At 37.2% G+C, this 13,891-nt stretch overlaps 1 protein-coding gene across 3 annotated transcripts in view; it reads left to right on the top strand.

The window, feature by feature from the left end:
* The window catches only part of ttll7 (tubulin tyrosine ligase-like family, member 7), a 129,795-nt gene that overhangs the window by 81,713 nt on the left and 34,191 nt on the right, over positions 1-13,891 (top strand). For all 3 annotated transcript variants that reach the window (XM_082156733.1, XM_082156734.1, XM_082156735.1), the window contains 4 exons: positions 4,567-4,661; positions 6,282-6,429; positions 7,543-7,616; positions 11,154-11,289. In XM_082156733.1, coding sequence (XP_082012859.1) covers positions 4,567-4,661; positions 6,282-6,429; positions 7,543-7,616; positions 11,154-11,289 — 453 coding nt within the window. The remainder of the gene's footprint in view (positions 1-4,566; positions 4,662-6,281; positions 6,430-7,542; positions 7,617-11,153; positions 11,290-13,891) is intronic.

Genomic DNA, 13,891 nt, shown 5'->3' on the forward strand with positions numbered 1-13,891 from the left:
TCTCAGCATGTTTGTGATGCGCTAGAGGAGTGGGAAGCTCGTGAGGGTCTTTCACCTGGCGAGACATTCCGCACTGTAACCCTCAGATCACCAATGTTATTTGCCAAAGTAGCCCTCTCCTGGTGCACCAGAAGAGAAACTAGATCGGGAAACAAGCAAAGGGACTCACCTCATAGAGGCACGCGAGTCTTGATCTTGACCACGCATCTTGAGCGCCGAACGACGCGCGTTGGGTTGCCGTGACAACCCACGCTGTCAACCGGCGCTCGACGGCACACGGCACGCTGAGCGGCTCGAGCCTTTAAAAAGGGGAGACGAACAACGTGCCGACGTGGTCATGCACTCATGAGAGAACATGAACCACCCACGAACGCAGTTTCACACACTGATTAGGCACGTGAAACAATGAACGTGGCCGTCAAATAAGGACAGGAACGATCGCATCCAGAAACACACGAGTGAAACGTCATCCTGAAAAGGACGCGATCTTCACTCGTGTTGCTCTTTCAGGAAGAAATTACTCTCTTTATTGTGCTGAAGCACACAGGGACCCAACGCGGCGACACAGCGGGGAAACTGCAAGCCCGCTGTGCGCACTCAACCGTTTACCAGCTGTAAAAACAGCTTTTGAATTAACAAGTGTGTAGACGCAGCCGGCAGAGAGGAAATCGCGCGGTCGCTGAAACGCCGTCTCACCAACACAGAGAGGTCCCTTCCCGAAACAGCAGACTCGTAGAGCGTAAGATAAATACAATCTTAAAACTCATTCACTCAGAGAGGACACAACCGGTCGGCTCCGAAGCAGAAAGCGTTTGTGTATGCGCTTGATTCCGCCTTATACCCGCACTGGTAGGCGGGCCGCGGAATGCAAACCTTGCATGCCAATGATCATTGGCTCGTTTTAATTCACTCGAAGGCAATTGGTCTCCCTAGCGTGATCCCAATTCGTCAGGGGAACTCCCCCGACGAGGCGTCGGAGTTCCCTGCTGACGAAAGGGAACAGTAGGCCAAAAGAGTAATATATACGAAAACATAGTATTCAAAAAACAGTAGGGGTAAAGTACCCAAATGAATTACTACTGACTTACTACACTGAGATTCTTAAGTGAACATTTGATGGACACTCTACTATCCCATTAGGCGACTGGAGAGGATTTGTGAAAGGTGGTGAAGCCATGCAACTGCCATTGGTAGGTCACATGACAGTAACAACATGGTGGATGTAGTTGGTCCGAATTTCATACTACCCATATTCATACTATATAGAACATATTTTTTTAACGGTCACGAAGTACATGTAAATTAAAATGTAGCACCTACTCAAACAGTATGCAATTTCGGACACAGCGTTAGTTTGTATATCATGTGTTTCTTTTCTGTTTCTTTGGTTGTCATGGTTTCATTTTGTTTTCATAATTACTAATTTTTTTGATTGATTACTTCCACCGATTTCTAGTTTAGTTCTCATTATCCTTTAAATATTTATCCCTCGGTTAGTTCTTTTCTTTATCTTGTGTTGTTTTTACTGCAACTTGTTTGCTCCTGAGATTTCTACTATTTGGATTACCCTCATTATTTTGTGTTTATAATAAAAAGGCTGCGTTAAAGGATTCTCTTAGTTTTTGTCTGACCCGCCATATTATTATCAATGCTGAAAAGAGTTTTTGCTGTTTAATATTTTTTTTTGTGTGAAACCATTATAAAACTATACCATTCTAAATAAATTAATAATTTTATTCAGCAAGGATGCATTAGGATTGATTTAACATGATGGTAAAGACATTTATAATATTACAAAAAATTTCTACTTCAAATTAATGCTGTAAATTGAAAATCTTTAAAATATTTTTATATAAAACTGCAATTATATTTAAACTAATAATATTTCCATTTTACTGTATTTTTGATCAAATAGATTAAGCCATGCTAAGCATAAGAGACTTCCTTGGAAAACAAATCAAACTTCTGATCAGAAGTGTATGTTTCTTAAACTAAAATATGGCACGTTATTTATTAAGAACATTTTAAGCATTTTTCACTTGTATTTCTTGAATTATAGTTGTTTTTCTGTCTCTTGCAACAATAAGAAAGGCAAAAGATTGATTTTCTGGTCAACATTTCAAATACTGCAGCACTGTGCATAAAAGTTATGAATGAATATTACCATATATCACTGCGATTGTGCAGATATCACGAGCTGGTCTCATTTCCTGTGCTGTTTTTTTCCCACCAGTTCCACAGAGAAAATAACTCTGGCATCTGATGAATTAGCTTGTGTTGGCAGGAATGTGACAGATTATACTAATGCACGGAAAGACATTCTATTGCTCAATTATCTCTAATTAACTGCTCAAATCAGTCTGAATGGTTATAAATGATTTAATTCAAACAAATATGTAAAGCAGAATGCAAAGCTTTGGTTTTCATGCGTTTAGATCGTGCCATTATTCCATCCAAAGCAAACCAAACAAAGCTGATCTGATACATATAAAATGTAAATGCACACTCATCACCCTGGGTAATGACAGAATGAAAGGGCTAACAATATATTTATATTTAGTTATGATTTATTTCCCAGTCAGCTGTCAGACATCCACGAAGTGTCAGGACTTGAATAGATTCCTCGTGCAAAGATAAAATATTGTGCCGATCAAGTGGTGAAGTCTATCTGCATCATCATTGGTGGTTCTGTTACATTCTCTGAAAGGAAGGACCCAAAAGCAGAAAAATCTATTTATTGCAACTCACATAAACAACGCGAGCCGCTGGGCAATTGGTAGAGGGAAATTCAAATTGGCTGGTGTTGAAATCGAGATCAGTCCATCAGCAAATAAGACGAATAGAGAGATCAAACAAGGGGCAGATAGAAATAGAGAAATCCAAGCTCACGGTCAAGATTAGGCTGATAGAACAGCAAGACAGTCCAAGCATTCAAGCAATGTACTGAAGGAGAATCCAGACTCCAAAACCAGAACCAGGTCAGATGGTCAAAACCAGTACAGCTGTCCAAGACCGGAGAGTTCCGGGGGGCAAACAGGCAACCGAAACACAACTGGGCAGAAGAGAAAAACAAAACTAAACAAAACAAAACCAACAGGGATCCCAAACCTAACAAAATAACAAAACACACTGGCAGAGAACAGAGGGAAACAAAGTATATATAAATCAAGAGACAAAAAAGAGAAACAGGTGAGCGATAATGAGCGTCCGCACTGATTGCAGCGTGCGATCGGCTGAGCGTGGTCTCATGTGGAAGAGACAAAAAAAAAAAAAAAAAACAAGAGAAAAGAAAACAAAAGAAGTGATCAAACCCAAGTACTGACAGGTTCAGCATAATGGACTGGTTGGTTTGTTCCCTGGCTGATCACATTTGTCCCAATCAGACATCAAATTTAAAGAACAACAACAGATGTTTTGTCATGTAACAAGCAAGCCAGGTCTGTAGCACTGAAGAGTAGCAGATAGCATCAGTTCATGATATGCCTTTGTCACAAACTCAATGGAGATAGAAATGCAGTCTTTCTTCCAACTTTTGATTTAATGGCACCACATACGCAATGCTATGTGAATTGTCTAGTAATCACTGGCTGTGCTTTGAAAGCTCAGTAGCAAACAAGATCAAAGTTGCAATTGTTTGAACTTTGAACGTCACATGACCTGCATGTAGCGCTTCACTCCATATAGGTCATCATTTACTCGCCCTCATGTTGTCCCAAACCCATGTGATTTTCTTTCTCCCAGGCATAAAAATGTTAAGATTTGTTTTCCATGCTCTTTTCCATGCCATTACAATGAGCGGACAATTAAGTTGTCTCTTTCGTAGGGGACTCGGAACCGGGTTTCATACCCAGAGACGCTTTCATTTCTTTCTTTTTTTTATGATAAATAAAAATATCATAAACATGGTTAATACAATTTGTGTGTTCCTTGAAGATTTTTAGTTATTCAGTTTAAGGTACCAGACAAAATGCATTTTTTTAAACCTGATTTTGGATATCAGACAAAAATGCAGACAGTTTTGATACCAAACAAAATAGATGTCTTCTCACGGGATCTGGTAAAGAGGCTGGATCCAATATGGAGGTGGATGTGGAGATTCTATCTAATATTTTTGCTGAGCAATGCCTGATTTGTGACCAAAATTGTTCTTTTGAGTCTAACCTTTTCAATTAATGAATTTCTTGAGCTTTTGTACAATGACCATTCACAAATCAGATTGACCTGGTTCTTGAGTCCAGTAATCTGGTTTTAGCAGTTAAGAAGTCATTGGAAGGGACGTAACTTTGATGAAAGGTTTTGATCCACTTCAAATGTTGACTACTGCAGTACATGAGGCACTCTATATTCTCAACAACAGTGCCAATTGCGGTTCTTGGGACACTAAGAGAGAACTTGTTTTTAATGAGAGCTGATGCCTCTGATTTCACTAATGGGTAATAGTGACAGTTTCTACTGTGGCTTCTCAGTCCCCTTTAAAAGTTGGTGATTGCTTCAGGTTTTGATTTTGAAATTGAAGAAAACAATATGAAAGAAGATAACATCTCTCTCTTTTTTTCCCCTCTACAGATCAATCGTGCTCCGAGTTTTGGGACAGATCAAAAGATTGATTACGATGTGAAGAAGGGGGCTTTACTCAATGCCCTGAAACTGCTCAACATCAGGTATGAAGCATTACTCTCTCCAGAGTCCCATTAGAAAGAGAAGCGAATGAGTTAATCAGAAAACTCAGTCTCAGTTGTCGGCTGTCCACAGTCTTTTTTGTTTTCAAAAATATTGATTCCTTGATCTCAACTAAAAAGTTGTCTGAAACTCTTTGATGGGTCCTCATGCATTTGTTATAGCTACTTTTTGATTTAAGATACAGTAAGAATAAAAAATAATTTTGGAGTTTTAGCTTATTGTGAGCACATTACGTGCAGCACCTGTGGTATTTACAGTATGTTCTGTTGCAGTGTGAAGGCCCCAAAAAGTATTTGGACACTTGAGCTATACTTAAAAATATCTGAAAGTCACTGCTTTGCATTACAAAATATTTAAACAAGTGGCATTTGCAAACAAACGGTGACAGGCCAACCTTTTTTCAGGGCTATCTATCTTTTTTCACAGAACTAACTGAGCCATTTTGCCGTGACCCTTATGCAACTGAAATCATGATGATATTTAGTAGATGTGTGGAGTTCATATAGGTTTAAAGACAAACTCAACTCAAGATTGATAACCACAAAATGTCACAATATTTTTTGTCTTCATTTTGAACAAGATATCTTTTGCCATCAGAATTGATATAATGTGAATTACCAGGTTTACTGAATTTAAATGGTTATGAAATAAGTTAAAAGAAATGGATATAACAAGGTGAGCAAATTATTTTATCCCACTCGTCTCATACATATAATGTTTATAGTTATATTCTAAAAATAATTACAGTAATTGCGTATTTTTTAAAAGTTTTTTTTATTATTATTATACTGTATATGGCCCCATAGACTTAAGTTGTAAGTGCTTTACTGTAAATACCAAGGGTAATGCATTTTCTTCAAACTGAAGGATGAATCATGTTTTAAAAAAAATATTTTATTGTATTTAACTTAAAATGTTCATTTATGTTTGTGTGTGTGTGTGTGTATATGTTTGTATGAAAGTTGTGAATGTTTGCTTGTGCTTACTTTAAAAATTTTAGTGACTGACTGCCTGTGTACATTTGTGCATGTATACTTGTATGTCAGTATGCGGGGTATCCGGTGATTGATTACCGTAGACTTGGCCTTCAAATCCCATGTCCACCCTTTGTACTAAATATACCAGAGTGGCCCAACAATGGTCCTAGGAAACAACAGCAGACAAACTCAATACAGCAGTGGATCAGATTTCAAGGATGCATTGCTACCATTCTGTCGCAGTGATTTTCTTGGAAGTCTCCACAGATGTTTACTGTGTCCCAACTGATCCAGCTGAGTTTTTCCCTGTAACATACCAAAGCAACTCCTGTGTTATTTCCCCAGCAGTGGCTGGACAAATCCAATAACTCAGCGAGAAGTGTGAAAGTCGTATCAATAAAACGAGAGGGTTCCCCGGTGGTTCAGGAGCTCACTGACCCTGAGTGGTCACTTTCAACAGCAAATTTGAAGGGCCAGTGAGCGATGAAATCTTGAAGTGCTGAATGCTGTCAAGTCGAGTGATGTATGGAGTCTCGGAGTCTGTCAGGATTTCGGCTGGGAGTTTAGGCTACTTTGAGTGCTATTACTTGAGCATTTCCTGTTTTTTTTATTGCTTTTACCCAGAGCGAGTGATAAACGACGGAATCTGGCCCAGCAGAAAGCGGAAGCCCAGCGACGGCTGTATGGACAGGGATCCACGCGGAAACTGACGGCCGGATCATCGGACTGGGAGAAACAACGTCACCTACTCGAGCGCAGGAGAGAGGAACTGGTATGACCCATTCAGCTGTTAAGAGAGCAACATTTTATTAGGTCATGTTTAAGTTAAGAAGCAAAATAATGTTTTGATGTCAAAGCCAGGGCTCCAGACTTGAGTCTTTGTGCTTATGTGGAAAATGCAAGTTGAAATCTAGCCTGTTTTGTCTAATTTGTCACAACCTCCAAAACTAAAAAAAGGTATTTAAAGGAGTAGTTCACTTCAAAATGAAAATTCTGTCATTGTTTACTCACCGTCAAGTTGTTTCAAACCTGTATGAATTTCTTTCTTCTGCTGAACACAAAAGAAGATATTTTGAAGAATGTCGGTAACCAAACAGTTGATGGACCCCATTGACTTCCATGGTATTTTATAAGTCAATGGGGACAGTCAACTGTCTAGTTACCGACATTCTTCAAAATATCTTCCTTTGTGTTCAGCAGAAGAGAGAAATTCATACAGGTTTGAAGTAACTTGAGGGTGAGTAAATGATGACTGAATTTTCATTTTTAAGTAAACTATTCTTATAAGTATTCATATTTCAAAATGCAGACGTACAGACAAAGCATGTTTTCAGAGTAAGTTCTTATGGAGCTTTGTGCACCAGTTCTTGATTGGTCTTTCGATCAACTTTTTTATTAAATGAAGAGATGAATGAGGTTGAGATGACTGCAGGTAGGTGGTATTTTCAAAGGGCAAAGCTAGATGCAAAAGAGGAGTGAGATTTGGGGATTGGGGGCTGAGCGAATATGCCTGTACCAGCATTTAACAGAGATCAGTGACTATTATAGAAGACACCCTGCTGCGCCAACTCAAATTGACCAGCTGACCTTTCCGCAATTATAGTTTTTGATGTATTAAAATGGTACAGTGGGAGTTAAATCTATATGAATTATGAATAAGCCCCCTGTATTAACAAGTGTTGAGGAGAGACTGTTATATGCGCCTGCTAACTCTCAGACTTCATTAAGGTGCCTCGTAATATGGGAAACGAGTCATTCAGTGACATTGTTATTCGGTTTTGGGTGGCTAAATTACACTGCAGGATAGCACCAGCAGAAACAGGGCATTATGTCTTTGTCATTCTTCCTACTTCTCACCACTTATTCACTTGTGTTGTGCTTTCAGAAAGAAAGACTGGCCCAAGTACGCAAGCAGGTCTCCAGGGACGAGCACGAAAAGCGCCACCTGGGGAACTACAGGTAGGGAAGCCGCTTTGACGATTGTTATCCTGTAAGAATGCCCGCTTACTCCTGTGGGGTCTCTTGTGGCTTGGTTTGTGATATGCGATGGTATGAAACAATTTCTTGGGCTATCATGTGAGGACAAAGCAAGGACAAAGGTTGTTTCTAAGACTTAAACAATTCTGCCTTCGTAGGCAGAACAATTAGATAGTAAGGCACCAAGGCATGTCTGAATCCAGTGTTTAGGGAACATTTTGTTTATGAACATGCCCCCAGTCGTGTTGTTCAGTGATTGGAACAAAAATAAATTTTATATATATATATATATATATATATATATATATATATATATATATAGAGAGAGAGAGAGAGAGAGAGAGAGAGAGAAGGCCATTTATAGAGACAGAGCGTATTTAGGCCACGCCCACACCCAGGGGGAAAACAATCCAACCGTTTCCATTGACTTTGCATTGCGAGAGGCTGCCTCCTTGTCATTTCTTGCTTCTAACAAAAGACAGACAAATGCCTAAAAGCTGCTGTGTGACAAGGTGTACAGCAAACAAGCTAAAAAACCCAGAAATACGTTTTTATTAGCTCTCGACCTCAAAAAACGAGTGTTTAGTACATAAAAGTGGATACAGGCAGTTGAGACCGAGCGTCACGTGTCTCATTACTCTGAGAACTAACGTACGCCCGCCGGAGGAGACTGTAATCGGCAACACAGGATAGTTTATCTTACAGAAATATAATATATAAAACTGACATTTGGATATTTGACTCACCAGTGACCAAATGTTTAACTTACTGCACACGTAGTGTATTTTAGTGCATACTGAGTGTCAGAATCCCACAATTTACTCATTCGTTCCAGCCTTTATCCACTTTTATGTCCTCAAACGCTCGTTTTTTGGGGTCGACAGCTTATGAAAAATTATTTCTGGGTTTCTTAGCTTGTTTGCTGTACACCTTGTCACATAGCAGCTTTTAGGCATTATTCTGTATTTTGTTAGAAGCAAGAAATGACAAGGAGGCAGCCTCTCGCAATGCAAAGTCAATGGAGACAGTTGGTTTGTTTTCCCCCTTGGTGGGCGTGGTCTTCAGCTTATGACGCGTTGCGCTCTGTCTCTCTCTATACCACTAAAAAAGTAGTTACACTAAAAACGGAATACATTTCATTCATTCATTCATTCATTCATTCATTCATTCATTCATTCATTCATTCATTCATTCATTCATTCATTCATTCATTCAAGGCCACAAGGAAAATGACATATATAATGAAATACAAATGAAATATATTTGCAATATTTACTACCTCACTCATGACCAGTTATTTGAGAGCCCTGGTGTAGAAGCACCAAAAGTTGCCAGTCTTTTTATATATTCTTTTCAGACAAGGAAATCGCTTTCTTCAGAACATTAAACAACTCCTATTTGCTCCTTTAATGACTACTAATGTTTTGTAAAGAAGCCAAATTCCTTAGCAGCCAAATGCTTCTTGCATTTTATTACTCATGTCAGGTGTTACATTCAAATTCAGACACCAGGATCTTTCAAACGAAAATTTGATTAACCTGACCACATGTTACATTTAAATTCAGACACCAGGATCTTTCAAACGAAGATTTGATTAACCTGACCTCATTACAGAAGCATCTCAACTAACCATTTGTATTTACTGAAGAGGTAGGGTGGCTTCTTCATAGTGAAACTGCACCATTTAGCATATGCTGAATTTTACACACCACGAGTCACTTCGTAATTGCAACAAATCGCTCCTTAATACGGAGTCCCCACGTCAGAGCTACAGAGGAGGAATACGAAACAAATGCCTTTTCTTAAATAGGTCATTTTGTGTTCATGCGCGTAACTGCTGTTCTGTTCAACTCTATAAAAACACCCCAAAAGATGCTGAAACATAAAAAATAAAATAAAAAAAAGTGTTTGAGGTTTGTGGGTCAGACCCAGATTTCAACGTGCCATATGCCGAAGACTAAGCCCACTTACTCTTACTAGATTACTTCTCCCACATAAGTTTGTCCATCGTGCTTGTAGCTCTTAATGGATTTGGGGCGGTTTATCTTCTGATCTGAACATTTACGTTACTTGAGCTTTTGATTACATTGAAGCCGGATTCCAAAAGAGACGTTTTAAATGTCACACGCCAAGTGAGTATTAGTTTATTAGACGGAAATGTGGGAGGTATAATGTGTCACTTGCTCCACCTTCACTATTAATTTAGATTGAGGCACCTATTATTTTGATCAGAGGTTCTCAAATGGTGGGTCAGTCTGTTCTAAAAAAAGGAAAGAACGATGCTAAATACAAAAAAATAAATAAAATAAAACTTGTTTTTTGTAGAAAAGTGTTGAAAAGTTGTGATAGCAAAATAAATGGGCTTATTACACAGTTTTCTGGAATATGCTGAATGGTAAAATGTTCAACACTGTGCTAGTTTCATGCCTCTCGTATCACTCTGTGGTCTTTTTGTTCTCACATAATAACATTATTTTATCTCAGTTCTGGTAAGTAGCTAGGATAATAATCAGGATAATTCTTGCAGTCTGACAGTCAAAATCATCTTATGATCTCTACATTATGCCTTACATTATCAACATTTAAAAGGGATAGAAAACACTACCCATTTGTTTTGTTGCTGACGTCAAAGGCTGTCCAATCAAACTACAGTATTTTGGGACAAATACAGATTTGTGACTGGTTAAATAGCTTATAGTAAAATAGCTATAGTTATCAAATTTTTAGCCTGTTGTTCGTTCAATCTAAACTGGTAAATCACACTTATGATGTTGTTTCTGTTTGTTTAGAATTTAAATTGTTTTCTAATTTCTATTGGTCTAATTCATGGTTATATGGTAACACTTTACAATAACGTTTCATTAGATTAATGTTAATGTATGTAATGTAATGTGTTGTTTCACTACATTAGTTAAAATGAACTAACAATGAAAAATTCTTTATTAATCTTTATTTATTAATCTTAGTTAATGTTAATTTAAACATTTATTAATATGACCTTACAATAGACAGTTGTATTTTGATCAACTAACATTAACAAAGTTTAAAAGATCAATAAATACCGATTAATAAATACTGAATTAACTTATTTTAACTACATGTACTTCCTGTAAAGTATTACCAGTAATATAAATGCATTTAAAGTTTTTTTTTTTATTATTTTGCACAATTTTGGTACTGTAGAGTGTTGCCGTCTGATGTCTAATATAAAATCTGGGTCCCGAAGCAAAGCCAGTTGCTGGTTTTGATTATATACACAACCCAATATGGCGCTGATCTGAAGATCCATCACACAGATATAGACAAAGGTTTACACGTCTCTGGCTTTTGTTTAGTCTTAACGTCTAATATAAAGACAAGTTTATTAATCATTAGTATATACACAGCATTAATGGACAAATGCATGTGTGAAAAGAACGATTGAGGTTTGTTTAAGTGATTAGAAAAGCAGGCAGACCAGGCTGCTAAATCAGATAATCAGATAAAGCTTTTTCTCTCCCTCTCCCTCTCTCTGCACAGATGTATTTACCCCCCAGATGACAAGCTGCTCTTGGAGAAATATGAGAGTCTCCTTTCAGCTGCCTTTCAGACATTCCTCGCTGGGCGAGCAGCTTCACTTCAAAAGGAAATGAATAATCCACTGAAACGAATGAAGGCATGTACCTGAGACGCAACCCAACAGTCTTTTGCTCTTTTCTTTTTCTTCCCCCCTACAACTACTTCTTCCAACTACTCGGTCTTTTGCATTTAAAATAAGATGAGGAAAAGTATTTTACTCCCTAACTCTTTTTGTGGCCATCTGTTTTTCATTATTGGAGTTTAAGGCAACCATGAGTATTACTATTGCTCATTCATATGGTTAGGGATTTAAACAATCCATTTGTGCTATAGACATGAATGAATCCTCAAATCATGTGGCTAGTTGAGGAGAGGTGTGCTAATACTTTTCTAAGTGATGAGACTTATGATTTATTTATTTATTTTATTTATGCATGCCTGGCACATAATAAATCTGGCCCATTGACTGACACTGTATTCTGAGCCCTCAGAATCTTGAGACCAACCTATAGACAGTGTTGAGAAAGCTATTTTGAAACTGTTGCTTGTAAAACTACCAGGTATTCATATTTTAGTTTAACTATAGTCAAGCTAGCAGTTTGTGACACTACAAGCTTCTAAAAATGTAGCAAATTATACTAAATACAGCAAATTACAAGCTGAATTTTCTACAAAAACAGCAAAGAAAACAAAAAGAAAGCTAATCATGAAATAAAGTTTAAAATAGTCACACTGTAAAGTATAAAGTTGTAATTACAAGATAGAAATATGCAGTTGTAAAAAAAAAAATAATCTTAGAGTAACTGCAACTGCAATACATAAAATTACAATTGTGAAACAACGTTTTTTATAAAGTCTAAAGTCAGTTACGAGAAATAAAGTCACAATTGTGAGATATGATGTTGAAGTTATGTTGAAGATGGCAACATTTGACTAAATACATTATTTTGTGAAATTATGGTAATTATTATTGCAATTAGGGCTGTCAAACATTTCAATTTGTTTATCTAATTAATCACAAACTAATCGCACATCAAATTTGGCTGAGAAATTACTCCTAAAAAGCATCAAATAGACATTACAAAAAGTAGCTTTATGATGAAATATTTTATGTGTTTCAATATAGAATTTGTTTGTCACACTCGGGTTGAGGAAGACGATGAGATGTGGCAAGCGGATCTATTAGCAGCTTAACTTTAATTAAAACAACAGAAGAGAGTAGTAATGAATGAGAATCATGTAACAGTGTGTAATCAAACATCACAAACACCACACAATGAACACAGAGAACTGAAGGTCTTATATACACAGGATAACGAACTTAAGTGAAAACAGGTGTGCACAAATTAATAACGTAATAAATAACCATGACAAAAAAAGGATGAGCGGGAACACAGGACACAAAGATAAGCAAACTAAAAGTCTTTGAAGATGAAACCAAAACAGACTAAATATCACATTATTACATTATGTTCCACAAAAAAAAAAAAAAAAAAAAAAAATCATACAGGTTTGAAACTACATGAGGGTGAGTAAATGTAAATAAACAGAATTTACATTTTTGGCCAAACTATTCACAAAATATTAAAATATTAAAATAATACTTTTATTATGAAATGATACTCTAAATAAGAAACTTAAACTGCCAGTAGTTGGTGGTAAATGTCTGTAAAAGTCATTGAGTCATTAATTCATTCAATTTATTCAAACAGCTGATTCATTCAGGAATGAAGTAAATGTCTCTCTTTATGAATGGGCCATTGAATCATTGGTTCACCTGATTGATTAGCTCAAAACGCAGATTAATTCAGAAATGAAACACCGCTGTGTGTTGCTCGGAGACGCACAACAGTTCTACTCTGGCTTTATAGGTAATACGTCTTTCCGTTGACAAAATTGATTAGAAATGATTAAAATATTAACTTCTTATAGAGCTGCACGATTCTGGCTAAAATGAGAATCCAATTTTTTTTGCTTGGATTTATTCACGATTCACGATTCTCTCATGAATCTGAAAAGCTTTATTATTTTAAAGATCTACAAACCCTGGATATTAGGTTACCAAACAAGATAGAAACAAAATAAGACATAATACTCTTTGCTTCAGTCAAATTTAAACAAATGCAGTAAACAAAAAGAATGTAATATTTAAATAAATGAAAAATGACAATTAAACATTGACAACATTCAAAGGTATTATGACAGGCTAGACCTATTAAAGATTCTTAGCAAGAAACAGTAGCCTATCAACATTTTTGGGTATGGTGTTGCGTTGAATAGCATTGCTTTTATAGCCGTTTGTTTCGTCTGGCCGCTGGTACTTTGTGATTGAGCAGTTTTGTTTTTAACCATCTCATACTGTAGTATGTGATGACGTTTCAGGTGATTTAATAGATTGGTGGTGTTACCCTTCATTGTAGAAACGATGGAAACTTTGCTTGCAATGTATGGCTTGTTGAGCAGCATCATCTGGTTTGAAACCGAAAAAAGCCCAGACTTTGGAAAAAGATCCTCTTTTCGGTACTAAAACAACGTCAGGGTTTTTATCATCAGACCTACTTGCGCTTTGCTCTGCCTCGCTCATTCTTCTGCTCTGCCTAGTTTCTTCTCAAGTCAAGACACGTTTATCAACTGTCGCATGCATTAGCCGCGTTTCCACTGTCGGGCCAGGGCCGGGCCGTGCTAGTGCGTGCCAGGGC

The sequence above is a fragment of the Leuciscus leuciscus genome (assembly GCF_965113295.1).
Source record: "Leuciscus leuciscus genome assembly, chromosome: 23".
Taxonomy (NCBI): Eukaryota; Metazoa; Chordata; class Actinopteri; order Cypriniformes; family Leuciscidae; genus Leuciscus; species Leuciscus leuciscus.